We start from the raw sequence: 27891 nt of genomic DNA, 5'->3' as shown, positions 1-27891 counted from the left end.
TGCCCTCTGCGGTTTTTGTTAAGAGGAATCCGTGCTCCTCTGGTATGAAGTCGCCATCAAACTGTTGGCCGGTCTAGAACCAGCAAGGTCTCGGGTATTAAAGGCTAACCAAGCAGATCGGCAGGGTGGTAACCGCGACTGCGAGGCAGCAGGGGGGGCGTGTGAGCTGTCACCGCTCTTCCCGAAGCACCCCTGCTGTCCCGTAAGGGGCCGGGGCCTCTGGGTCTGTCGTGAGACGGGAGCGGGACCGAAGGGCGCCCCCGCTCCACGCCAGAGGCATTTCTCAGGGCCGCCCGGGCTTGGCCAGAGGCTCCCGTTCTCAGAAGTACGGTGCCACGATTTCAGTCTGATCTCAGCGTGCGTATTGCCCGTGCCGGCTTAAGTGATCCGGAGCCTCCGGCTCAGTTCTCCTGGAGGCTGTTTTTCAGAAAGCTCACTTTTGCCTCCTTTCACGCCACGGCGAATTTTTAAGTACGGCCGGATGAGAACACAGGCCAAACCACGAACCAGAAAGCGAGGCGTGAACCTTCATTTACTGAACCTCAAACCCAACCTCCGTTTTTCAACTGCACCGCAGACTCTTTTTTTCTAAACAGACGAACCTAGGGAGACACCGGCAGGAACCACAAATTCGCGTCTCCTACACTAGGCGAGGTTAACACCGCAAGATACCTCTGAGCGTCCAGCTCTGAACTGAGAGCTGGAGACTCGGCCTCCGATGAGCCTGTCGCTCTGGGGAGGGGCGCGCTCTCGTCCGCTCTGGCCTGCGGCCGGCCACGCGGGGGCAGAATTCCCGTGCGAACTGACGAACGCGTTCACGTGTCTTTGTCTTTCAGGTTCAGTACTTCTTCAGGATCCTGGATAACTAGCAGCAGAGGAAGCAAAGAAGTCACAGGCTGGGGCAGCCAGACAAGACCGAATCAGGCACAGGAGGAACGTGTTCATTCTTTTATTGTCCATTGTTTTAACCTGACTGAATACAAGATCAACACTGTACTCCTGGCGATTATTATAGATGTTAGAACATGGATTTTGCACTGTAGACAACATTTAACACCGGTCTATGGGGTACTGCATTGCTTTTTATAAAGTCCAAAATAAAGATTTATTTTCAAACAAGTGACTTTGGTTTATTTCATACATTACACTTTTTCTTGCAGAAAAAAATAAAATTGTACAACTGCATAAATATAAAATTCTTCCACCATGAAAATGGTTAAAACATTCATAAAGACACAGCACCAGCGTGTGATGCCTCCAGAGAAAGGAAAAAAGGAAAGTAAGAGAAAATGTCCAAAGCGAATGAATGAGTCCTGTCACTTTGCCAAAGCGACAGGCGATCCAGGTCTCATACGCGGCTTCAGAACATACTGGAGGACAAGGGGAGAACGGCAAGACGGCATTCGGTACAAAGCACGACACAACCCATCACCGTTTCGTGTTTTCTGTAGCGTCACTTAAAATTTCAAGGGCAGTTCCCCCACGACGGCACCCCCCCACCCCCAGCCCCAGGAAAACAGAAAACACAAAGAAAGAAAAAGACCCGACACCACAGGGAGAGAGACTATGTATGGAGTGTGTTAAAAATGCTCACCGATGGGCCGTTGCCTCCGAAAGAGCCAAACCCAAAAGAACAAAGAAAAAAAAAGTACCATGCCAGTTTTATTCCCGTTGAGTATTTACACCGTGGACGGCAAACCTCGCTCACAGAAAGTAGAAAACAGATACGAGAAAACATGGCTTGAAAAACGACCAGGTGCACCTATGGTACCGTACACGAAATCAAACACACGAGGCGGCAATACTTAGGGGCCAGAAACACTGCTTACTACGGGTCAGTAATGGAATCATAATTTACAGTAAAAATGGGCACGTCCCAAGGCTCAATTTTTATTCTCCTTTTGTCATTTACAGTAGAATAAATATTTTGTTGCTATTGCTACACTTTAAATTTACATTCTAACCTATTAAATGCAGAAAGCTAGTGTAAAGCAGAGAGATTAAGTGTAGGTCCCATACGTATGACAGTTTATTCAAGACTAGTAGGTGTTTGTTTTTGTATCTTTAACTGTTTTAAATGGCTAGTGGGAAGGATCTGTGCTTGCGATCAGCTCTTAACTTCAATCTTTACATCAAAGCGTCCCTGGAAACGGTCCTTCTCGCTGTACCCGATGTTCTCACCGAACGCCTTGCACTCGATGCGGATCTCAGTGTCCATGGTCAGGTTGGTGAACTGCACGGCCAGCAGGGGCTGCAGGTACTTGGGCTGCAGCAGCTTGCCGTAGTAGGGGTAGTACTGCAGGGGGAAGCCGGCGTAGCCGCCCAGGCCGAAGTACTCCACGTTCCCAACTCTGTCCTTGTCTTCGTCTCGCTGCAAACCAGAGGGGCACAGGTTGTAACGGCTCGCGGCCCGGGCCGCCGGCCATGGTCGCGGCCGCGACGCGGGAACCCACGGAGCGGCGCGCAAACTGCCGCCCCGGGGCCGCCCGCCGTCCCGCCGCGCCTGCGCCAGCCTCCCCGGGAGGCGGGGGAACGTCAGCCACCGAGGACACGGCCGCCTCGCGGACGCGAGGGGAGGCCGCGCACGAGCACGGCCTGCTCCCCTGCAGCCGCGGGCGCGGTCGCAAAAGGAGCCTATTCTCGCGGCGCAAGGGAGGGAACCGCGGCAAAGGCCAACCAAGCAGGTCTCCGGAGCCCGCACCCCGGGAAAGGGACCTGCCACCGAGAGTCAGAAAGCCACCGGTGGTCGCCCAGTGGATGGCGCTTCAGGGGTCTCCTCCCCGAGGGGCTTGATAACCGCCTCTCACTCTCTTGGCGTCCATCTACTTTCTTGGTGTAGCCATAACATGGGGCTGTTCCAGACACCCCCCTTCCTCAGTCTGCCCTCTCTAAACGATCCATCCGGCAGGAGCCTATTTTTAGGTCTAAAGGGAGCACGCGCTGGTACAGCTTTCGTTGTTTTTTCCAGAAAAGCCCACAACACATTTTTTTAATGGGAAACCGTCCGAAACGAAACGAAACAAAAAGCTGGCCTCGAATGTGCCACACGCCACGGGGGCCAGAGAGGCCCCGTGTGGGCTGGTTCACCTCTCGGTCCCGTAAACCAAGATTCCGGCTGATTCGACCCCGGTAATTCGGTTTCTTGTTCTCGTGGAGAAACCTACGTACAGTCTGAGTCTTGTTACCGCTTTCTCTCAGACATTCTACCCCGCGCCGCTACGGCTCGATCGAGGCCCGTGCCCAGAAGCGACAGGCCTCGCTTCCCCCGTCCAAGTTGCACCTCTAACGGGCGAAGGTCCCACCCGGTCTCCCCTCCCACCCCCCTTTGGTAACCAGGCGCCCCCTTACCTTGCCGGTGCACTGGACGGGCAGGACGTAGGGATTATACTTCATCACTGGGTACGCCTCCGACGACTCATTCTTGGGAGGCTAAAAATACAAACCCACGCCGGTCAACGAGTCTGTGAATCGGTTCCCACGACTTCTGAAAAACCCAAGGGGGCCTGGAGCACAAACGGGCTCCCACGGGGCACGAAGAGTCAACTCCGGTAACAAAGCGCAAAACACAAGTCCGTGCCCGCGTTCCGCGAGGCCACAGCGAGGCTGCGACGCGGCCCGGCGCCACGCGGAACTCCCAGCGTAACCCAGGGTGACAAGCGTTCCTCAAGGACGCTGGAAAATAAAGGCCAACCCGGCACTAATATTCCTCATTAAGAAGGTCGTAATAATTGGACGGAAAGGTTGGTTGACATTTGTTTTGATGAAACTTGGGCTTCCCTCCTACCCCGTGAATAAATCATGCCACCCGGTTCCCTCAAGCAGGTTTTTTGTTTTTTTTTCGGTTTTTATTTTTCCCTTTGACTCTCCGGGAGACGCGCTGCCATTTAAGGAGCATTTCCAACTCTTTCTGTCAAGTCCTATATGAAAACCAGTAAAGGCAGCTGGACCCCGCGTGAAGGGTGTTGTGAAGGCGCGAACCCCCTGAAGGGGCCCAGTGTACACTCTGAACATCTCTGCCGCGAGGAACCGTCTAGAGCGCTCCCTCCTACAGCCCCGGCCCCAAGCCACCTCAGGAGAGGTGTGATGAGCATCGTTCCCCGAAGACGGCCACCCGCTTGCTCCACCAGGTCAGGACGGGACTCTCGACAGGAGACGTAACACATACACAGCCTAACCGAAGACAAAAGGGGCAATTCTGCGAATCACTAGAAAACTCCTGTTTTTGCTGCTCTTTGTTGTAGAACACAAGAAACCGACCATCTAGATCGGACTCCCTCGGACCTTTCGGCCAGCACCACCATGACCGTTAAAGACACGAAGAGAAAACGCTCGTTGATAAAGAAGTTGCCAGAACGTATCCCTCTGAGAGCGAGGCAACAGGCACCTCGAGGACACCCTGGGGTACCGCACCCTCTGACAAGAAGAATTCCTAACGACAAGAAGGGGTGATGAATTAGAGGGTGGCAGCGGGTGGAGACCAGAGACAGGACAGGACAGAAAGAGGCGTCTTCCCCTCGGGCCACCGCACCAATCCCGTTCGTGGCGGAATAGCCGGTTGGGCTAGGCGAAGAGCTCCCTGGCGGATGCGCCCCAGCCGCAAGTGTGACGGGCCGCTTCTCACCATCTCTCCTCCGTCACATCCTGACTCCAGTACAAAGAAGACTGAAGTTCTGTCGGGAGCGAGGTGCGCCAGCTTCCGCGGCGGCAGGGCCGTCGCGTCGGCCAGCCGGGCAACCGTCCATCCCACACACCCTCTGGAGGTGGTAAAGGAGTTTGAGGCGCCCCACTCGGTTCCGTTAGAACTTCTCATCTCGGCCTCGGTTTTCTTTTTGTAAAAAACTTTTTTTTTTCAACGTTTATTTATCTTTGGGACAGAGAGAGACAGAGCATGAACGGGGGAGGCGCAGAGAGAGAGGGAGACACAGAATCGGAAACAGGCTCCAGGCTCCGAGCCATCAGCCCAGAGCCCGACGCGGGGCTCGAACTCACGGAGCGCGAGATCGTGACCTGGCTGAAGTCGGACGCTCAACCGACTGCGCCACCCAGGCGCCCCTTCTTTTTGTAAATACGAGTCGGGAGCAGCAAGCGTCGTGGCCACAAAGTAATGGCATAGAGCAGAAAGCGAACAAACGAGAGAGCCAGGGTCCGGAAATGAATTTAGGTTTGCTCATGTCACTCAGCACCCCGCAGTCAATTCCTATCAGAATTAAAAACTCGGGGCGCCTGGGGGGTGTCGGTCGGTTAAGCACCCGACTCCTGGTCTCGGCTCAGGTCACGATCTCACGGTTTGGGAGTTTGAGCCCCACATCGGGCTCCAGGCTGCCAGCGTGGAGCCTGCCTGGGATTCTCTCTCTCCCTCGCTCTCTGCCCCTCCGCCCACTCGCGTTCTGTCTCAAAAAGAAGTAAACTTAAAACCAATTTTTTCTTAAATATTAACAATTGAGAACCCTGCATGGAAGGGTGGATGCGGGAGAGCTGCGGGAAGCAGCCTCACCGAAGGGAAAAGCGCAGCTCTATTTCCCCTGACCTGAAGGACAGAGTGAAATAACCAGTTTTAGAAGAGCAGAGATAACACCAATACACTTTCCCTTCTTTTAAAGAGTCAACTATCACCCCACCTAACGGCGAACGATGGCAAGGTGCCATTTTTCAGTGGCCTCAAGTCCCGTTTACCCACTCGAAGCTGCAACAGTATCCAAGGCCAACACCACGGTTATCAGAGTTCAGCCTGAATGGTGTCCAGCTTCTCGTTTTGCAGGGAAATCTCATTCAGTACCCACCCCCCCCAAAAAAAAGAAATAAAAAGGATGGAAGGAAGGAAGGAATAGAAAGAGAGAGAAAGAGAGAAAAAGAGAGAAAGAGAAGAGAAAGAGAAAGAGAAAGAGAAAGAGAAAGAGAAAGAGAAAGAGAAAGAGAAAGAGAAAGAGAAAGAAAGAAAAGAAAAGAAAAGAAAAGAGAAAAGAAAGAAGAAAGAAAAGAAAAGAAAAGAAAAAGAAAAGAGAAACGAAAAGAAAAGAAAAGAAAAGAAAAGAAAAGAAAAGAAAAAAAAGAGAAAAGAAAAGTTACCACTGAGGAGACTAACCCTTCTTTCTATGCTCTCCTCATGCCTATTAGATGCTCTGCCCAAATGAAAATGGCTCAAGTTCTATGACTTCAAACATTACTTGCCTTAGGTTTGAAGCCCAGAACTCGGTTGAGCTTTATGAGGACACACGGTTTGCCCTCTTTGTAGCCGTAAGTCTCATCATTTATTCCGGAGCAATTTCCCAACCACTCGAGCTTGAACCTGCACACTTTCCGCTCTCCCCGTTCGTTGTTGAATTCTCCCCGTTCCTTGATTTCGCTGGGCACATCTGGAAACACAAACACCGTGCTTACAACATGCCAACGACTCCCTCGGCGCCCCCGAGAAAGGAAGCGGAGAGGGTCCCTCCTGGCCATGACGACCCATCAAGACCGGGCCGGTCTGCATTTAGTGCTCGGCCTGAACGAAGGCGCGGATTCCCAGCAAACCACCTCTGGTCTCACGGACGCGGGAAACGTCTTTTACCCAAAGCAATTGCTGGTAAATGACCCCGCGTCATGGCTTCACGGGGCTTTGATGATCGGGGCGTGATGTGTGGTCTGTGGCCATGTGTCTCTTCCTTTAAATAACGGGTGACTCAGCTAGTGAGGAGACTGAAAGGAAACCCGATCACCCGTCAGCCTCACTGACACAGGTCAACATCACTGAGCTCATGAACAGGGACATTACAATTAGAGCACAAATGAAAAGGAGCATCAGTAATTTTCAGAACTGGGAGGCTTCTGGTCACAGCTGCCCGGCCACGGCTAAGCCGCTGTCCGTGCCCCTAATTAGCAGGTTAAATGGTAAAGAAAGAATTCTTTTCTTCCTTTTCGCCACTGTTCAAGGTTTAAAAACAATTTTTTTTTTTTTTTCAACGTTTGCTTGTTCAAGCTGGGACTTCTTCCTGGCATTTGTTCAGCTGAGAAATCGTAGTATTTTTTATTCACAGCCCGTAACAAAGCCAGAGAGAGAGCGCACGAAATAGAGAATTCAGAGTTAGTACAAAAGCATCCTACGGGAAACCGATGCAAACGCCAAAATCTGTATGTATTTCTAAGGTCACAAGTTAACTCTTTTTCTTTCAAACGGTCAAGTGCCTCAACTCAGTCCACCTCCAGTGAAGTGATTCACCCTAATGATCTTTCATACAGGCCTTTAACATACAGGCCTTTGAGTTACCGCAAAGTGAGACGAAAACCCCCTTTAAGTCCTAAGGAAAAAGGTAGTGAAGATCTTTCTTTTAAGTTACTCTTTTCCGGATGGCTTAACGTGACAGTTCGCCTCAGAAGGAGCTGGTGTTGGCAGGACAGGAAGGACAGGCACCACCTCGTAACTCAGACGGACACCCCGTCCAAGTGGGTACGAAAACACGGCTGGATAATGCACACGCCAGGCAGTGTATTCCGGCCAGCGGCTTAATGAAACCAAGAGCCACCCTTCGCCATCCATCGGTCATTTCCTCATCCAAACGCTCGGCTACCGGAGATGTACTGCACCAGCCACCCCCAGCAGGGTCTAGGAAGGCCCCTACCCTGGCCAGACATCATCCTCTATCCGTATCAGTGCAGTTACGGCCAATTATGTCAAAGAGCCATCGCAAGAGAAGGCCCTGGGGGCCGAGGCAGAAATCGGGAAATATAAACAATCGTGCCTCTCGAAATCTATGGGTGTAAGAGAACCGTAACTGTAATTGTGGTCTGTGAGTCGGAGGGGTGCCTGGAGTGTTTTTAAAATAAGATGCTTTTCAAATGCTGATGATCGTTAATACTTGAAGCTACATTGTTTCTCCACTGCATCCAAGCCTAAACCATAAAGTCTTCTCGCTTTAAAACAAAAAAAAGAAAACAAAGAAAGAAAAAAAAAAGAAAACAGTGTCCTCTCGATATGGCCAGGGTTCCATCATTGAATTACTTCAAGAGTCGATCTTGCGATTGTTAGATAACAAATAGAAATGGGAAGTAAGAATGAACCAACCACAAACGTCCAAGATGAGTCTACTTACTGCCACAATCTTCAAAAATCATTTCATCCTTCTGGGCTGAATCTTTGTACTTCTCCAGGAACCTAACTATGTTGAGCACATATGCCTCATAGCTCTTGGGGTCGTTCGGGCGAAAGGAAATTTCAGTCTTTTGGATCTGAGGAATCTGTGTTAATCCTAGACCAGGTAGAAAAACACAGAAAACTGTTAGTAAGAAGGCAGTCAGCCAAGATAATCCCAAAGCAGGTTCACAACGTACGAACCATCCTTCACTCATCGCACCTACTAAAAAGAACAGGTTAAATTCTTGCCTCTCTTGTAAAATCACTTCTGTGGCACTTAGATTAAGTACCTGAGTACCAGTGATGGCGTCTTGCTATCCTAGATCATTTTACTTACTCAGCAACACTGCCCGATAGGCATTATCTCCATTTTATGAATGAAAACACTTACTGCACGGAAAGGCTAAGCGCCTGGCCCAAGGTCACAGAGAGGAGGTGGAACCAGGATTTCGATGTGTGTATGCAGCACTCCAGAATCCTTATGTGGCCAACAGTCCCACATGCTCGTGGTCAACAAGACGCATACCCAGCTCGCACGTCGAGCAGGAAGCTCGTTTCCCTGACTGCAAGCCTTTGAGCACAGAGGTCTTTGACTCCTTCTTGTAAGGAACAGATGACCACCCCAAACTCTACAAGACTCCAGACTACTCAACGGAGTATTTCTGTGCATCTTTTAACCCAAATTGGACGAACTTGGCATTTATGTGCAGTTGCCATCCTTGCTTTCCATTCCAAAAGCAAGTGGGTATTCTGAGCAAGTCAAGGGCCAGTGGTAAAAATTCGAAGTATAATTACCCTCCCTGGATTTTCACTCTTTTAACCATTTATTTAAAAAATTTTTTAAAATGTTTATTTTTGAGAGAGAGAGAGAGAGCGAGCGAGCGCGCGTGCGCGCGAACGGGAGGGGCAGAGAGAGGAGACACAGAATCCGAAGCAGGCTCCAGGCTCTGGAGCTGTCAGCACAGAGCCGGATGTGGGGCTCGAACTCACAGACCGTGAGATCATGACCTGAACCCAAGTCGGACGCTTAACTGAGCCACCCAGGTGCCCCTTAACCAACCTTTTAGTCTTTAATTTTCAAAAGCCTCTGCCATCACAAGACTTCCTAGATAGGTATTTGAATAATACTACACAGCACTATAGACAGGGGCGATGAGTGGTGACTCAATCCACTGCCTTTTTTTTTTTTTTAGTTTATTTTGAGAGAGAGAAGAAGAGAGAATCTGAAGCAGGCTCTGCACTGTCAGCAAGGAGCCCGATGCAAGGGTTGAAGCCACGATCATGACCTGAGTCGGAATCAAAAGTCAGACACTCAACTGACTGAGCCACCTGGGCGCCCTTCAATCCACTGCTTTCTAGCACTATTGCATCACCAGATAAAATGCAAGATGCCTGGTTAAATTTGAATTTCAGATAAACCATCAATTGACTTCTATAGAAGTATGTCCCACGGGGCACCAGGGTGGCTCGGTCAGCTAAGGGACGGGCTCTTAATGTCAGCTCAGTTCATCATCTCCAGTTCGTGGGATTGAGCCCCTTTTTGTCAGTGAGGAGGCTGCTTGGGACTCTCCCTCTCCCTCTCTCAGCCCCTCCCCCACTCATGCGTGCACACGCATGCGCGTGAGCTCTCCCTCTCTCAAAACGAACGTTAAAAAAAAAAGTTATGTCCCATGTAATATTTAGGACACACTTCTATGAAAATCGACTCGTGGTTTACCTGATGACCAAATTTAATTGGGTGTCCCGTATTTTGTTTGCTAAACCTGACAATCCTATTCTAATCCTGGCTCCAGACCCCAGACCCACCCTCTTTGTGTTGGGCACAACACCCCCAACGTGCCACCTCACGTCACCCCGGGGGCTGGTCAAACCTGCAGCCCCACAGGCTTCACGCCAGACCTGCCAAGTCACAACCTCTGCGCTAACGAGCCTGAAGGATCCTTAAGCCTCTTGGTTTGAGAACCGTGGCTCTGGGGAGTTAGAACCGGAGAGTGGTGATCGTGACACAGGCACGACGAAGATGAGAGAACAGGAACTATTTAGCGGCGCCATCTTCGAGGCAGGAGGACAGGCAGGGGCTGGGCTCGACGGCTGCTATTGTTTCTAGTGACTAAGGGCGGCTCCGAGCTTCAGAAATGCTTAAATACCGGGGGAGGCGCAGCTCAGGGGGCAAGTTCTTCCATGCCTGCACTTCCCTAGAAGAATGGGAAAACTACGGATGAAGACGGGAAACGTGTGGGGCTGCCCGAGACCAATGACTTGGTAAGTGACACGAGCAATCAGCTCAGAGAGGACGACGCAGGACCTGAAGAATCCAGGGGGGTGGAGAGCTGACAACAGCGATGGAGAAGAGTCCAAGGAAAAGTATCGGGATTTGCTCACCCAACAGCCATCAGTTAAAAGTAAACAGCAAATGCTACAATTAAAAATATATTTTTTTAGGTTCTTGCAAACCCTAGAAAAACGTTTGCATGACTAGCGCGATTTAAATCCACTTTTTCCTACATTAAGCGGTGACCATCTGTAGCACAAAGAGACAATATGATAAAAAGTGGCAGAAGGGGCGCCCGGGTGGCTCAGCCGGTTGAGCGTCCGACTTCGGCTCAGGTCACGATCTCACGGCTTGTGAGTTCGAGCCCCGCGTCAGGCTCTGTGCTGACAGCTTGGAGCCTGGAGCCTGCTTCGGATTCTGTGTCTCCCTCTCTCTCTGCCCCCTCTCCCTGCTCATGCTCTGTCTCAAAAATAAATAAACATTAGGGGCGCCTGGGTGGCGCAGTCGGTTAAGCGTCCGACTTCAGCCAGGTCACGATCTCGCGGTCCGTGGGTTCGAGCCCCGCGTCGGGCTCTGGGCTGATGGCTCAGAGCCTGGAGCCTGTTTCTGATTCTGTGTCTCCCTCTCTCTCTGCGCCTCCCCCGTTCATGCTCTGTCTCTCTCTGTCCCAAAAATAAATAAATGTTGAAAAAAAAAATTAAAAAAAAAATAAAATAAAATAAAAAAATAAATAAATAAATAAACATTAAAAAATGGTTTTTAAATGGCACATACCTGCAAAAATTAAAATAAAATAAAACTAAACTAAACTAAACTAAAATAAAATAAAATGTGAGTGGAAGCTTCCACTGGGATCTCATGCCTGAGAGAGTATGGTCAGTAGGACGGACACCCCACTAAAATGCGCAAGGCCGGGGAGGGGGAGCATTCCTGGTTGGACTTAGAAACCGGACCTTTCAATGGAGGGGACTAGCCTGGACTCGTAGAAGTGCAGGGTTAGGCCCAAGGCCAGAGGTTCACCAGAACCCCGGAGGACAGGGTGTTTTCCTGGAATAACCCCGCAGTCGGCAGAGAATGCGGCCTGATGGGCACCGACCCCTTGAGGCCCCGGGAGAGCCCGGCAGCCAGAAGACAGAGGCACACGCCTTCCCCTCTGTCCCGCGTCCCACAGGTCTACTGACATCCACGTCAGGGGCAGCGTGTGACGGGGGCGGGAGTGCGAGCAGAAACCAACATCTGCACGTGCAGGGTACACGGCGTTTCCAGGCTTGGGGAGAAGGCAGGAGACGGGGCAGAGAGAAGGGCGAAGAGGAGATCAGTTATCAGAAAGGCAGGCTCTCCCCTAACCTTCGGGAAGGTGGTGGTGGGGAAAGGGCCGCCGGCTGAGCGATAAGGGACAACGGTGCCGACTGCGGTCCCTCGGCAGAGCGGCTGACGAGGCAAAACTCAAAATGCTGACAGAAGGTCAGCGAGCCTGGCAGAGATCTGGAGAGTCTCACTCGGGGGCTTTAAAGGAGGAAGGTGAACCTCGAAGGGCACACTGACAGTACACGGCAAGACTTAATCACGAGGGGCGTCCAGCGCCGGCTGTCCCGCCCCCTTCTGCGGTCCCCCTTCCCGGGGCCAGTCACAGGGCAAGGTGCCATCTCCGGGACTGGGTGATGTGCTCCTCGGATCTCCCAGAGGCAGAAGGACCGCGGGGACAGACGGCAGCTTTACGCAGAGTGCTTCTCGCGCCCTCGTGCTGCCAAGTCCAAGGTCTCCGCTATTCGGAGAGGCCAGGTGATGCGCGTGAGACCCCAAAGCATGAGCCGTCCTGACTCAGTGCTCCGGGATCTTACGAGCAAACGGGCACAGCGAGTGAGTGCATCTTTCAGGAGCCTGGGACTGATGGCCAAGGCGAAGTTCACGCTCAGCCAGAGACAAACACCAGTGATTCCCATCAGCAAGCACCCCTGTGGTTAAGCGTCGAATTTGCGGAAACGGCGGACATTATTACTGCACACCCAGGGGCATCGCGGGCCCAGCAAAGCTGCACGCACCTGGCCTCGTGTGTCTCTAGACAGGGCCAAGGAGAAATCGTGAATATCACGTAACGGAATCCCACCAACTTCCGCCCAAGAGCTCGAACCCTTCGGTAAGTGTGGCTCACATCTAAGCCCCACGGAGCCTGTGCGTTACCGTGTGAGAGACACAGCTCGGAAACGCGTGAAAAATCGGCGACTGTGAGGCCGAGAAACCAAGAGGTAAAATAGTTAAGCACAGGGTCTTACAATCCTGTGACGTGCCCAGCTGGATCAGACCTTGAGCCAAAGTCACTGCCCTGTCCTTTCCACGTGAAGGGATACCACAGCCTTGGGGGAGAGGGAGGCCAGCAGCGACAGACCGACCATGCCTTCCTGTCTTTTGTAGGCTAAAGTCTCCCTTTGCAGTTTCCGAAGGATCTTGAAGGTGTAACTGCCCTAAGCTTTAGTGACCATCCTTTTAAGATACCCAACTTCTGATCTAAAGGTCGCTTCCAGAAAAGAAGCATCCATGATTTGATTTGGATCAGGCCATCAGTTCCTCTCACTAACCCCTCGTCTATGGAGCACATACAGTCAAGTGGGGGCACGATCAAGTGTCTGCTCTCACCCCCCCCCCCGCCCCACCTCCGAGGCTGGGCAAGGTCTCACTCCATCCCCCACCAGCTCTGCCTCCCCTTTTCTTCATCCAGAGCTTTCTGGCCTGGGAAGTTCTTTTCCTGGAATCTCTCGGACATCAATCCCCTCGCCTATTCTGTTCTGGGTGATCTTAATTAGGAGAGGTCTCTGATGGGATCTTCTCCAAACCATTAGGAAAATTCCGCTATTCAAAAGTAATTTCTCTACAGCAATTAGATCCATACACGAGACAAATGAAAAGACCCTTGACCTGGTATCGAAACCCTTTAAATCATTCACTTCACATTATCAGACTCATGGGAAAAAAAAGAAAGAAACGCAATCGAATTTGGCAACTTCGTTATTTGGAGTCCAAAGATTTCACGGACACCCTCCAAGGGCCACGTGAATCCCACCTTGCCGACCGGTATTCTCATAAGTTGTGTTCACACTAGACTGGATACTTTACTCCACACTGGCCACTCCTTCAGGTTGTTAGTCAGAACTTTAGACAAGGATGAGCTTTGTTTCCAGTGGTAACTCCCAGAGGCCAAAGATAGCAGAACACCCAATCACTGGCTTGTGGTCTCAAATGATATTCCAGGAAACAGATACAACCTTTTGCCTCGCCAGTGTTCTGAACTTGAATTGACATTGACCATGCTGAGTTTTATACGGCTTTGCCCTGATGGGGCCGTCGGCCTTAAATTACATTTTGCTTGTTATGCGACAAAGCCACCTAGAAGGACTGAAAGAATAACTTGCCTACGTGAAATTTTCATATTTGGTTTTTTAATGAGCACGTTAGCTTTACATAAGAGTTGGGAGTTAAAACAACAACTACTCTTTGGCTTTGCAGTTGCTTTCCAGAGCTACACTTGCCTTTCGTCGGTTCCCCGTCTCTTGAGCAACAAATCGGGAGAACATTCAGTTTTTGGCTTTAGTAGGTGTTCATAGCAGGAGGTGGGGGGTGGGGGGTGGGGGACTGGCAAGTAAAAGAAACGAGAAGAGAAAGGCTTTCCAGTAAGAATTATTTTTGTTTCCAAGTAGGTTTATAATGTAGCAAGTTTATGAATTCCTCAATGTAACTTGTGAGTTTGAAGCATTTAAACTAGAATATGGCCATTGTAGCCTTGTGAACCGTTATTCCAGTGAATCCGGAAGCACAGCTGCCTGGACCAGTCATTTAATACACCCCACAGTCACCAGACCGAGAACTCTAAATAGGCATCATTTTCCACAGAAACCTCCAGGAGGGCACCCATGGTGACTAATGAGGGCACACAAGGCAAAGAAACACAAATGTAGCCGTGCACACGGTTCGTGCATACCATTTATCTCCTGCACATTCCAAGCTGATGAGTGATTTGGAATTTTAAAAAACTGGGGGTATGACGTTGTACAGAATCTGGACATGTATCCATACGCACACGTGCACACACACCATCTTCCCCCTTCAACATTTGATTTTTTTTTTTTTTTTTTTAATGTCTGCAAGGTAAGTATCGATTTACCTAACAAAATTCAGGGAGGGCACAGGAAAAAAGATGCCTCTGTGCTTTCTGGAAACTAGCAGCCTTGGCCTCGCCTTCTTCGTAGGCTCAGCTTTTGACTACGACCTGGGGTCAGCCACAGTCACATCAACACCCTCCCAAAGGCCAGAGAATTTGCTCCCTTTGAAAAGTCTTTTAGAGAAGAATTGTTGGATTTTCTCTAGAGCCTGCCTGGATGTTCAACAATGCCTGGCGTGAGGAAATCTCTCCTCCCGTCTAAGCTAAATGCCACACGCTCTGGTGGAAAGCCCTCCTGCACTTCTGGAATCACCCTTTATCATCAGACTCTTACCTACGGTCCTATGTTCACTTTCAGGTGAACAGAGAGAGCATTATTTAGTTCAGGGGACCTTGGAAGCACAACTAATTTCATAGGGACCTGTCTTTGATATTTTATAGCTCATAATTGTGCTTCTTCCTAATAAAAGATACCAACTGGGGCGCCTGGGTGGCGCAGTCGGTTAAGCGTCCGACTTCAGCCAGGTCACGATCTCGCGGTCCGGGAGTTCGAGCCCCGCGTCGGGCTCTGGGCTGATGGCTCAGAGCCTGGAGCCTGTTTCCGATTCTGTGTCTCCCTCTCTCTCTGCCCCTCGCCCGTTCATGCTCTCTCTCTGTCCCAAAAATAAATAAACGTTGAAAAAAAAAATTTAAAAAAGATACCAACTTTTATAATGGGAAAATATAGACAGACAAAATGTAAACAAATAGCCAAACCCTACTATTTTACATTAAGCTTTTCTGTTGAAGACCGAGCTGAAGAACAAGCGTATGTAGCAGATTTGACTTGTCTAGATACGAAACGTAACGTTCGCCAAGTGGCCAATGACCTGAAGTAAGATATCCAACGTATCTGATGATGTCCATTCATGCATGCACGTGGGAAAGGACACACTTTGCTGATCGGAAGCCCGTAGATGATAGACATCCCTACACTCTCCTTCGTCTCCCCAACTTCTCTCGCGGCCTGTGTGGGATGGGCCCTGGGGTCGCGAGATCACTAGAATAAACGCCCTGAGCAGCCCAGCCCATCCGATGTCACCGCAGGCACCATGAGGCTGGTGCTCCTTCCACAACAGAGTGCGCCCGGCACAAAAGCTCTAAATGAAATTGCACGGATTCATTTTTTCCCCCGTTATCCCTCCATGGAATTTGTTGCCTGGTCCTGTTTGTCAGAGGTCACCGCTCTGCTCACTTGTCTAAAATGAGCACCCAGAGTGAGGCTCATTTTTCTGTGGCTCCAAGAACATTTTTAAGTTAATCGTCAGGCGTCCTGTGTACCCAAGAGCTCACTTATTAGTTGTATCTTGGTCTTCAGAAACGAAGAAGGGCACAGGCAGGTGGGCTGTTGAGGCCTAACGGTGAGGCGGGGACACTCTGAAGAATGAGAGTCTGGAGTTTGCCGCCCTAAACCCAAACTGGGCCCAAACTAGGGATCTGGACAGTAGCTTCTGGAAATCTCAACTGCCACCAATGCCAGCTCATCAAGAGCCCCAAACTCTGGGGGCAAGTTGGCAGGATCCCTCTGAGGGAGGGAGGAGAGGAGGAGGGAGAACGTGAGAGGCGGCCAGGCCGGGGGAGCCCCGTACGTTTGTCGTGTCGGCTCCCAGATTACAACTCAAGAGGATCTGATGGAAACAGCAACAGACAGACAGACACACAGACTTTAAAGGCACTCTATTGGCACTTTGAAACAGCAATTCACCCAAAGCATAAGGAAGCCACGTGTTTCCAATTCTCCCCCTTGAAATTCGGAGTTTGAGAAAAATAAGCAGACTGATGTCATGATTCCTCAAGAATTCTGCTTCATTACGCTGAGATCTGCACTACGGCGCCCTGTTCCCTCTCACGGTCCAAACGAAATCACAACTGCAGGGGGTGCCAGTGTGGCCTGGGCTGCACCCCCCCTCCCACCCATTCTGGGTACCGTGGCACCTGTTAATAGTTCTTTCGGCATCCCCTATCTCCACTTCAAAACAAAAAGAAAAGCCGTCCCCACGAGCTGGAAAGGAAGAACAGGAACACACACCTGCTTACCAGGAAGCAGGGCGGCTGGGAATCTCCCCAGACCGTGACCTGCACTTCATTCCCCTGTGACTCCGGGAGCGGAGCTGGGGGAGGGAGGGGCGGGCGGGTGGAGGAGGGGACTCTTCCAGGATAGCGCCCGGCAGGCAGCAAGGGGCAGGCAGCAAGGGGCGTGGGGGTCACGTGGGGGACCACGTGGGGGACCACGTGGGGGAGCGGGGTTGGGAGCGTGGGCAGGTGCGGGCCCCGTCCTCTCCAGGTCTGGCAGGGAACACAGTGAGGGGATGCCACCAGCCACCGGTGGGGACTTCCCGAGAGGGTCTCCCAGGGAGAAAAGCATGGCAGGGCCGACCCGGCCAGCGTGGGTATTTTGAAGGGAGCGGCTGGAGTACAGAACAAATACAAGGTCACTTCGATTTACTTAAAAAAACCTTTCAGCAGGTTTCCTAATCCAATTTCTCCCAAACGCTTTTCGTGGAGAGCAAGATGCTGTTCACTTCGTGAAACCAGTGTGGACAAAGCATCCCTGAGGGGTCACCCAGAGCTCAGTCTAGAAATACTGAATTCAGTACCTGAGAGGAAACCGCTGCCTCCAGTGCAAGAACAGAAGTGGCTGCTAATAACTACCCTTTGTTTCATGCCATGAGGCTGGCCGCTAGAAGGTCCCATTCGCTTTACATACACTTATTAAATCCTCACAGAGTAGGAGTCCCATTTTACAGATGGGACAACTGAGGCTCAGTGAGATGAAGTAGGGCACGGAATGGTGGGGACTGTGTCCACCTTCAAAGTTCCTGCTTTTCCTTCTCAGGTCAGCTTGACAGTGGAAACCTGTACCGTGGCTTATGAACTTGAGGCTGCTCTCGTATTTAGGTCAAGCGATGTCAAGTGGCCAATCATCAACCGTTTCTGACTCACAGAACAATTCGGTGTATTTCAACCTCGTGTGGCAGCTGAAGCTCTCCCTGTGTGCCCTCCAGGCTGTGGGGGCGACCCGTTCCATTATCCCAGAGCAACACGACGACTCTGTAAGGAGGGTCCCAGGCACGAAGGGCCACCATCGCTCAGGCCCAGAAACAGCACGCTATCCTTTTTTCTCCTTAAATTTCACCTCCATTCTGTACCTTGGTCCCCCCTCTGAGACTTTCACGTTCGGCCTATCAGCTTAGCCAACATTACAGTCAAACCCAAATGTCCCGCACGATCGCCACCCTTTCATCACCCTTTCATCGGGCCAGGATCGCACGTGTTACTTAGACGAGATCTAGTTACAAGGTAGCGAGGCGTGCTCACGCTCAGAGTGAGTCAGGCGGGCTCTGTGCTCCTGCCTCCGACACAGCTAATAATAGCATCGATAAGTCCGTAAATCTTTAAGTGATGTACCAAGTCTTTCCCACTCACTAGCTTCGTTTGACTTAGCATGCGGGGTTCGTGAAATCTACAACTTTCACGATAAGGGAAGCTTGGAGCTACCAACACTGAAGCCGAAAGATCGCCGGGGCATTCTTCCGCAGCGTGTTCGGTCTGCAGACCGAAGGAACAGCCTGTCAGAAACAAATTCTTGAGCTCTGCTCTGACAGATGCCAGGGGGAGGGGAGGGTCCCGTTGGGGTCCCCTCGGAGCACGCACGACGGTCCGGGATGCACTTCTCGCCACCCAGGGCTCTGCCCACCTGGCTTCCCTGCTCCAAGGCCACTATCATTTTCAAACGAGCGTCATGTCCCTCGGGAAGGTGAGGGTAAAAAGGGGCTGGGCCTAGACGCTCCTGGCAAGGTGGTGGATGAGGAAAAAAAGAAATTACGAAGATAAAGGGCCCAGGCAGCAGGTCAGGGAAGAAGGGGATCCGAGGAAGCACTTTTCCTATGACTCGGGCCAAAGAACGGGAACGCATATTTCCACAATGAGACACCAGCAGTGCTCTGGAGAAGCGACGGCCTGTCAGGTCAGCCCGACTGCTGAGGACACTAAATATAGGGACGAAGAACGTGCCTTTTAGGAAGGGGCTGAAGGAGGGGGAGGGAGGTGGGGAAAGAGGGCAAGGACCGAGCACCTCGACCAGATTTGCGAGGCAAGGTCATTGGCAGGTCCCCGCTTAAAAGGTCTGGCACTTTTAGCCTTTTCTTTTTGAAAGTGAAATCACCCTTTCTGCACAGAACGTGAAGAAAAGGTTTGCTTTTATTAGAAGGCTGACTCCCCACGGTTTATACAGACAAGGAGCGTTTTTTTTTAAGGCTAGGAAATTAAATGCTTGGCTTTGGAGTCAACCTGCAGCTTTCAGTTGGAGAACAATTATAAAGTAGCATCGTAATCAAAGAACCGCTTTCCAAGGGCTTACAGAAATAAAAGAAAAATAAGGGTCTGCACAAATTTATATGACGCTTGCTAATGCTACCATAAAAGTTGCACCAGGAGAGGACATGCCATGCCTTCCTGTCCCAAAAGCCGGCATACAACCTGTAAAGATCCTACATTTCTCTGCGCACACCAGCGCTTCTACTTCAGCCTTTCCACTCACCTACCGATTTTGGGAAACAGTTGCTGGAAATTGTGGATTATCAAGCAGGTTCAAGTTGTTTTATATTACTTACACGATTGGTTCCCCCCCCCCCCCCCCACAGCTTCCAAAATCCCCTAGATCTAGATCTGGCCATGTCTATGGTTTTGTAATAGCAGACGGCTATTTGACTTGGTGCTGGCCACCTCCGTGTTCTGGAGATCTTCCTTGGAGTCCTTCACACCCCAAGAAGGAGATGGGCACAAGAAGTTTGCAACAAACTTCCCACACTTGACCAAGGCTGCTCAGGGCCATCAAGACGGCCTCCAGACTGTCACCTAATGCAGCTGTTACTAAACACTTGCCAGGGAAAATGGAGAGGGGACACGTCATCGCCACCCCCCCCAGTGGCAGCCTCAAGGTCATTTACAACGCAAGAACCCGGAAACTGCGCAACATTTCCTGTCTCTGGGTCCTCCCGACAATGAATTTGAGAAGAGCCAGTGAGCACGGTCGGGTTTGTGGTCGCCCTCCTGTCTGGTCTTCCTGCCAGCGTCAGGCATATGGGCAGTGGGCCTCCCCAGGGCGCGGTGACGGCTGTGCACAGCTCCCAGGTCACAGCTAAAGGAGACAGTGAAACTGCAAAGTGGGTCTAGACAGCCAAGTAGTAAGACTCCTACTGAACAAGCAGGTACAAACACAGAGAAGTGAGAGGAGAGTGTGTTGTCGTTCAAGGTCAAGCTAAGTCAACAGCAGGTGGGAGAATGGACTCCTGAAGCCGTGGCTCCTGTCCCTCCGGGTAACTGGCCACTTCCGAGCTTCTCATCATCCCTAAAACTAACTTCGTCTTGCTAAACAGGAGCTGAAGTGATTTTTTTTTTAAAGGATTTATCGGAGTCACAGTCCCCTCAAGAAAGTGAAAAATGCGCCTGAGCCTGAAGGGCCGTGTAGTGACCCCACTAACTGACCTGCTGGGCAGTGGGGGAGGTCGCGGCCTCATCGGGAGTCCCGCAGCTGGGGAGGGTACAGGCTTGGGGGCGGGCGGGGGGGGGAGGCTCTTCACCCCTCACTGCAGAGCTGGGAAGACGCGGGGGAGCCCCGGAGCTCTGCAATGCGGGCAGGAGGCCTGGCCACAACACTGAGCAGTTCTGCGTTTTCCTATCAAACCAGGCTCGGTCTACCAGCGCGTTAACAGACAATTTTCAGAAAAATGTTTTCTTGCGTGAAAATGTGGCACCCGTCTTTCCCGTGGAAGAGCTGAACGTATTCGCGTTACCTGGGGGGGCCACCCGGTCCTGGTATGTGGGCTGGAATTCGCTGATGGTAAGCAGCATCACTTGGATGGTTCCGATGAAGATGCCAGCCAGGCAGCCATAAAAGATCACGTAGAACAGAAGGATCTTAACTGCAAGGAGGACAGACAGAAACAGAAGGCTGTGAGACAGTCACACCCGCAGAATGAAAGGCTAACCTCGGAGATGAAGGGACTTCCTTCCTGCCTTCCCCTCCAGCCTGTCTTGGGAGTTTCCTTTTCTGACACTGATCCAGAGAGTGGACCATACTACCCCCCTACCCCCCACGGTAGGGTAAAAACAGACAGGCAGCCCTCCGTTACAGAGTGTGTGTGTGTGTGTGTGTGTGTGTGTGTGTGTGTGTGTGTGTTGGGGGTAGGTAAGGGTAAGAGGAATGTTCTGCTAGAACTGAGATTATTTACAGGAAATAATCTTTCTGCCTCAATAAAAAACTGTTCATGAAGATCACCAATAAAATCTAGGGCCATGTCTGCATGCTTATGCAATGCATCTCAAATATGACACTATACTCCCTTAGAGACGTAGGTTTTCTTTCCTTGCTCATCCCTTGACATTTTGAAACTACAATCCAGGCTCTGCGGCTTCTCCAAACATTCGAACGCCTGCAAGTTTTTCTGCTGGGATGGGGCAACGAATGCCGAGAAACCGCATGAAGCTCTTCTGCGCTTTTCTGTCTCCCCACCTCTTGATGTGTATGACGGACTAAACACACTGTGTTTTCCTTCAGGGGCGCCAAACGAGGAGGGGTAAAAAAAGGAAAAACCCTGTAGTAAAAACGGCAAGCGTATTTTTATTCCATATTCTGCCTGGACCCGGAACACTGACTGGCTCGACGAGCTGCATTTTCTTTTTCCCACAGCTAGCAGGACAGCAGGACACGGGCTGAGCTGGCTGCAAAAGCAAAAACACACGAAGCAAAACAGCACGAAGCCCACAGACGGGAACGAGGCTATCAGTTACCGGTTTACGAGGATTATCTCCCCGATTAGCCACATAGTAACAGGCTGTACTAGGCATCGCCCGGCAGCCCCGAGCCGGCCAGCGACTCGCCTTGAACGCAGGAATGGGAGCAGGCGAGCCGGAAGGTTACCGAGTCCGAAACAGGACTGCGCGAAGGAGCCTCGGGTTACTTCTCAAAACCTCCGGATCTCAGGCGGTGAATGCTGGGGTCCTCGGGCAAAAGTCCAGAACAAAACAGAACAAAAGCCTCGTAGAAAAGAAGAGGCGGAGGGACGGAGGGAAAGAGTGGGCACGCTGTCACAGGAGGTAGCCACGTTGCCCTTGACCTGCATTTCAAAGCCCAGCCTTCCAACCAGCAAGTACATGGTTTGGGAAAATCATGCTGGAGCGTTAGTAAAACAATCCAAGCCAAACGCACCTAAGACCAAAGTGTTTAATTGTTACCCTTTTTCTCCTCTATCAGGAAAAAAAAAAAAAAGAAGAAAGAAGGAAAAAAGGGAAAAAGGCCAGGCCACAAGCAAAAGGTAAGAAAAGCGGAAAGACTATATGATCCAGAGCCACAGCTGCCCGGCTCAATCACTGCCTCCCGGCAGGACAAGGGTTAAGTGCTGCATTCTGTATCCAAGCAGCAGTAGGCAAATGGTAAGGCTGTGACGTCAAGAGATCTGGAAAATTTTCCAGCGAACGCGCTCCTAAGAGGTGCGAGAGCTGGTATAACACGGTCAGCAAGGAGCTGTTGCAGCCGCTTTTTCTGTGGCCCCCCACCTCGTCTCGGTGCTCTTAGCTTAACTCCACTTAGCTCTCCCAACAACTGGAGCCATTTTTAATGCTCATTCCTCGGACTCCACACACCTAACTCTAATGACTTACTTAAGAAGGTACCTTAATTGTGGCTGCAGCTGAAAATACAAACAGAGCCCCGGGAAAATTAGTCCTTTTGCAGGCACACTGCTGATGAAGCTGACGAAGATCCAGCCTTTCCCTTCTTTTCCACAGCATACCCTGAGAGAAGCGAGGGATTTTTCTCTTTTGCTCCAAGATGTCACTTAGCAAAATCTCCCCAGTTACGGCTGTGAACCAAGGTCACCTGGTTAGAGGAACGTGAACGTCTGGGGGGCCCATGCGGGGGGCTCACCAGCACGCAGGTGACCAGGGGCTGCTCAAAAAGAAAAGCTAGACAGATTGTACCAACTGGCCAGGGTGACACAGAAGGTAAGTTTTACAGGCATTTTCCCCTCTTAAGCAATGTGTCTTTAAAAAAAAAAAAAATACAAGTAACGTAGAGATTTCCCAGTTAGAAAAAGAATGAGTACCCTTCAAAGGGTCACGGGCAAAAGAAGACTGGCATCTGGGCCCAGCGGTAAACATAATAAAAACCTACCAATGCCTGCATTAACTTAATGAAAAGGTGGAAACCGCAGGTGATTTGCATGCTGCCATTTCTCCAGCAGGTGACAGGCAAGGCTCCTGCGTCCATCTTGGTGAAAATCTACCTATAAGCAAAGCCGAGCCAAGGGCGACCTGCCCTCGTCCCAAGGGCATCCATGTTGGGCCCAGTGCTGGAAAGGTAGCATTTTGTCCACAGGGGACAGCGACTGCCGCCACTGTCTCTGCTACGAGAGAGTCTGTCGTTTCTTACGTTGCCAAAGAAGAGACAAACGAGTGCAAAACCCAAACTGAATTTTTAGCCCAGCACCTGTACCTTGGAAAACAGAAGCTAAGATGAGACGGGCAGAGACAGGAATCCCGGCGCCTGCATTCATAAATCAGTGTCTTGGCACCTTGCTGGACGTGGGGTCGAGACGCCAAAATTAATACACACACGCGTGTGCACCCATTTTCTCTCACACATGGGAGGTGCTGCCCCATTAAATGTCAGCTTAAAGAACAAGTCTGCCCATCCTGCCTTACCTTCTAAAGCAAATATTATTCTGGAACTGGAATGAGGAAAGAAATCTATTTTACAAGAGGGGCAAACAAATTTCACAATATGCCCGGAGTCCCAGGCAGCCCCTGACCCACGACAAGGCTGGGGTCCACCTGCCCGGGCTGGAGCCTCCAGTGCGTCGGGGAGAAGGGGGCCCCATTCCGCAGTGCACCCCCGAGGCCTCGCTCAAGTGAGGAACGGCTAGATCGCCCTGGCAGGGAGCTGGTCACCCCCCACACACCCCGAGTTCTTCAGGTTTTCCCTTCCATGTTGAGAAAACAGTGAGCTATCTTTATGCCAGAGAAACCATGGCAATAATCCCACTGAACAACACAGCCTCCTCTAAGATCAAATAAAATAAAAAACACAAGCTAAAGGCCCTCACTTTAAAGACCTACGTCTACCATGACTCAGAATACCTATGCTGCTTCCTTGTAATACCTTGGAATGCGGTTTCACCTTGACTAACCTTGAAGTGTGATGCATTATTAACCCTTTGCTTTTCAGACAAGAGAGACCCACGACAGGCTGCGTTTTTTTTTTTTCTTCTTTGCAAAAATCATACATCTAGCTTCTTCCAATTCAAAATGTCAGCCAAGCACGGTTTCCCTGACTCATTCTCCTGTGATGGCCACAGATCCTCCCAATCAGGAACACCGCATCAGCCCCTAGCCAGCGCACCCTCAGTGGCTGCAGCTGTGGTGGTGGTGGTGGTGGTGGTGGTGATGATGATGATCCTCCAGAAGGAGGGGGCAGTGATGCAGGAGGGGGGGGGGGGGGTTCCCTTCTTCTCTCCCTTCTGCAGTCACGACTCTTCTGCATTTGCCTACAACTCTGCCCTTCAAAATGACCTTTAAAAAAAAATGTCACCCTTCCGGTGGAGGGAGGCGGAAAACAAGGTATCTAATTTTCAACGAGGGGCAAAAAAAAAAAAAAAAAGTCCATCCAGTCAAGCAACAGGCTGCCCCAAATCTTGTAAGGTGGGCTGAATTTGCCTCTGTCTATGCCGTTTATTTCTTACACTAACCTTTCACGGTGATCAACCCAACCTACTGATTCCGCATCTGTGTGTGCAGACATTGAAAACATCCAGACTTGTTTCGGGGCTTCCTGGGCCACTTCTGGGCTGTAATGACTCCAGGGGAGGTCACTGGGGTAAAGTCTGGGCACAGCCAAGAAATACTGCAATGTGCCCCCCCCACCCCCGCCGCGCCTTTTGAGGTACATATTTAGACTAGAAAACTGCTATATAACACACAAGCTCGCCTGCATCCGATCCGGTTACCATCGTGAGGTTCTCTCGCCGCCTCAAATCTCAATTTTTAGGACTTGGGACATTGACTACGGGGACAGCCAAACCTAGTCTCCCAGGGCCTGACCATTCCCAGGAGGGAAGGGCTCGCGCGAAGCTCGAACAGATTGCAAATTACCAAGACCGTGGCAATCCGTAGAACCTTCTGCCCCGCGCGCTCCCGCCCCCACCCCCGCGCCCATCCTTGGGGGCCCCGCATTCCGCACCGGATGACAAGCCCAGGCCCGCGCGCCCGGAGCGGCGCCCGCCGCCGACCCCGCTCCACCCTGGGCGGCGCGAGACCTGAGAAAGGTCCGCAGAGCCTGCGCAGGGATGCGCCGGCCGGGCCGGGGAAGGCACCGTGGCGGGGAGAGCCGCGGACGCCGTACTTACACCAGCTGCCGCCGGTCCTGCCCAGAAACTCCTTCTTCTCCGAGTTCCAGATGAATTTCTTCCAGCTGCCCTCCTCCTTGGCTTTTCCGCGGGCCATGGTGGCGGGTCAGCGGCTGCCGCGGGGGCTGAGGGTGGGTGAGTGCGGCGCGCGCCCCGGCGTCCTCCCCGGCTGCTGGTCGGCGGCCCCGGCCGGGCTCTCCGCAAGCTGCACCCGCCGCTGCCGCTGCGGCTCTCCGAGTGCCAGACGCGCGCCGGAGGGGCAGAGGCAGGAGCGGGAGGAGGGGGAGGCGGCGGCGGGGGCGGAGGGAGGGGCCGCGCAGGCTGGGCGGCTCCGAGCCCCGCACCTATTGGTGGGCGCACGGCCGCTCGCGGGCTCTCTTTGGTCCGCCACGCGCTCCTCTTGCCCTTGGGGGTTCGGGGGCTCAGCGAAGCCGCAGCTGCCGCTCCCGCTGCCACTGGGGCCGCGCGCGTGCTCGGCCCCCGCCTCCGGTGACCTCTGCAGAGACAGGCAGTGGGGGCAGGAGAAAGTCAGAGGGAAGGACGGACAGACTGACCGCGGCGCGGACTCCGCGCGCCCGCCACGAGCCGAGAAATTGGCTCAGGGCGCGAGCCCTACCTTTACTATATACCGCGCCGGGGCGGTCCGGGGCCCCGCCCACTAGCGGCCCGGCTGGCCAATCGCGGGCGCGGAGGAGGCGGGGCCTAGGGCCCGAAGGGGCGGGCGCGGGGACGGCACAAAGGAGCCGCGGCTGCGAACGGGGAGGGCTGGGGCCCTGGGGCGCGAGGGGCGGAGGGAAAAAGACGCGCGCGCAGGCGGCCTTGCGCAGCCCCCTCCTCTGCGGTAGTGAGGCGCGGGGCACCTGCGTCGCCCGGCGGCCCGCAGACGCCCGGGGACCCCGGTCCAAGCTGTCCTGATCGAGTCCCTCCCGCCCGCCTGCTCGCTGTCGCACGCTCCCGGTCTCCCTCCGCTGCTGGTCCACCCCTCGTAGGCCCTGGAGGAGTGGGGGAAGGTCACTTGGGGACGCCCGAGAGTCGGGGACTCTGCCTGGCTCCTCCCCGCCTCTCCGCTCCGGCACCTGGCGCCCCCTGCGCGCTCCTTGCCACTGCGGTTGCAGTTCCGGCCGGTCCCTCTCCTTGCAGCGCCGGCCCAACCCGCAAGCCCTGGCTCCTGACTGCCTGCTGCGCTTCCTGTGGGCGGCCTGAGCCGCCTCAAGCAGGACACTTGCCAGACCCACCCGGGGCGGCAGTCCGCATCCGCGGGGTGGAAGGGGTAGGAGGCCGACCGCTCGCCCCCAGTTCGTCTTCCCTCGGAATCCCGTCGCACTTCGCGGCGGCCTCACACCAGCCTAGACCCGGGAGACGATTATTTGCACATGACCCAACCATTGAGGACTCTCTTCCGTGCCCAGCAGGTGGCTGGTAGTCTCACGGACGTGCTTTCGTGCCCCCTGGGGCGTCCTGACCACTCTCTTGTGCTGTAAAATCCCTGAGGCCAGAAGGAATTAGGAAGACCCAGAAGGAATTGGGAAGACCCAGCACGAAGGGCAGGACGTTGAGGGGGCAGTCCGTCTTCCAATCCCTTAGTCCCTGTAGCTGAAAAGCCAAGCTGCTCGGTTTCATCTGTCTCTGAACCCTTGAGCAGCTTTTTACCCGTCCCTCTCAAGGCAGTGACACAGCAGAAATCGGCAGGGGTGCCTCCGCAGTGTCTGCGGAGAAGCCCCATCCCCAGAGAGCAACGAAACCCATCCTGGACAGGATGGGACAGCCCTGCGTCACCCCGTACAGGGACACTTGTCAGGGCCACCTTTCTGTCTCCAAGGTCAACCTTGCAGGTCTAAGGACAAGCTTGAGCTGCTACGGAATGAGCTCTCTCCCACGGATCCTTCTTAAGGCCCACCTACAAGATCTGCCAAAACCTGAAAATCCCTGAAATTCTGAGGAGAAGCAGCCACCTAGCCCCCCAGCCCCAGAGGGACTGCTACATTCAGGGCTCTGTCAAGGGCAACTGGGAGAACAGAGAACAGCTCGATGAGAGAGGAAGCCACCCCCCTGCTTTGCCCCTGCAGTGTTTACATTGGAAAAGCCCCAAGTCGGTGGGAGAACTGCGCAAGAGGCTACACCTGCAGATAGGATGTCCCTGGTCCCTGTCCCAGTAGAAGTTACCTCGTGGAGGAGTTCCCAGCAGGACAGATCCCCGGGAAGGGCATTTGTTTATGGAGCGTTGGCTGCACATAAGAGGGAGGAAAGCCTGTGGGCAGAATCTGCAAAAGGGAATGAGTGAGGGGAGAGGTGGCATGGGAAGGGACGAAGGGGCTAAGGGAGGGCGTGCTGCCCTTGTGCATACTCCTGCCTCTCACCCTGCCCATCCTCCACCACTCCCTAGCTCTTCCTCTCTTCTCCAGTAGAAGCATTTGGTAAAACAGAGGATGTGGAGAAAGGCTCACGGTGACAGATTTTTCATTAGAACCCCCATTTCTTCTTTAAAAGGAGGTGCCCTACCTTAGCTTTCTAGGGCTGTGACAAATGCCAAGTAGACGGATTGCTGCGTCTGGCAAGGATGAGCGTTCTCTCTTGCCCTTGACCTACTGTGTTCCTCTGGGGGAGACTCCCTCTTCAAATTTTAGCTCCCCAGCTTTGCTCATGCTTCCCGCTCTGCACGTAGGCTCTTCCCAGGTGCTGACAAGTCCTGAGGGTCGTGCCTGCACAGCCAGTGAGGGCTCCCTTTCTCAACCAGCCTCCGCCAGGCTTCCTGGGAACTCCGTTATTTCCACCCCAAACTCGGTAGTGCAGCTGGAGACCATGACCTCAGCCCTGGGAGAACCAGGTTCGGCCACTCAGACCATCTAGATGTTTCACCCATGTACCACGTCGCCGCAAAAGAGCGGCCTGGCGAAGGGCAAGACAGACCTGCATT

At 52.5% G+C, this 27891-nt stretch overlaps 2 protein-coding genes across 3 annotated transcripts in view; one reads left to right on the top strand and one right to left on the bottom strand.

Moving 5' to 3' along the window:
* Positions 1-1648, top strand: part of NME7 (NME/NM23 family member 7) — a 264656-nt gene extending 263008 nt beyond the window's left edge. For both annotated transcript variants that reach the window (XM_030302771.1, XM_030302772.1), the window contains exon 12: positions 837-1648. In XM_030302771.1, coding sequence (XP_030158631.1) covers positions 837-869 — 33 coding nt within the window. In that variant the 3' untranslated portion in view covers positions 870-1648. The remainder of the gene's footprint in view (positions 1-836) is intronic.
* Positions 935-25563, bottom strand: ATP1B1 (ATPase Na+/K+ transporting subunit beta 1). Its single transcript, XM_030302773.1, has 6 exons — positions 24978-25563; positions 20370-20498; positions 8070-8225; positions 6169-6353; positions 3349-3429; positions 935-2371 (listed from the first exon to the last, which is right to left on the bottom strand). The coding sequence occupies exons 1-6, from the start codon at positions 25072-25074 to the stop codon at positions 2108-2110; spliced, it is 912 nt and encodes a 303-aa protein (XP_030158633.1). The 5' UTR covers positions 25075-25563; the 3' UTR covers positions 935-2107.
* Between the last annotated feature and the right edge of the window lie 2328 nt (positions 25564-27891).

Source organism: Lynx canadensis, chromosome F1, assembly GCF_007474595.2.
Source record: "Lynx canadensis isolate LIC74 chromosome F1, mLynCan4.pri.v2, whole genome shotgun sequence".
Taxonomy (NCBI): domain Eukaryota; kingdom Metazoa; phylum Chordata; class Mammalia; order Carnivora; family Felidae; genus Lynx; species Lynx canadensis.
Note: the sequence above shows the minus strand (reverse complement) of the source record. Positions and strands in the feature narration are given on the sequence as shown.

What these genes read in the sequence shown, in the direction of transcription:
- ATP1B1 (XM_030302773.1), bottom strand. Translation starts at nt 25,074, where the DNA reads ATGGCCCGCGGAAAAGCCAAGGAGGAGGGCAGCTGGAAGAAATTCATC. An exon ending in GGACCGGGTGGCCCCCCCAG is followed by an intron (nt 8,226 to 20,369) that starts GTAACGCGAATA and finishes TACCTGGTCTAG; the next exon opens with GATTAACACAGATTCCTCAG. An exon ending in TTCTGGGCTTCAAACCTAAG is followed by an intron (nt 3,430 to 6,168) that starts GCAAGTAATGTT and finishes TTGTATTTTTAG; the next exon opens with CCTCCCAAGAATGAGTCGTC.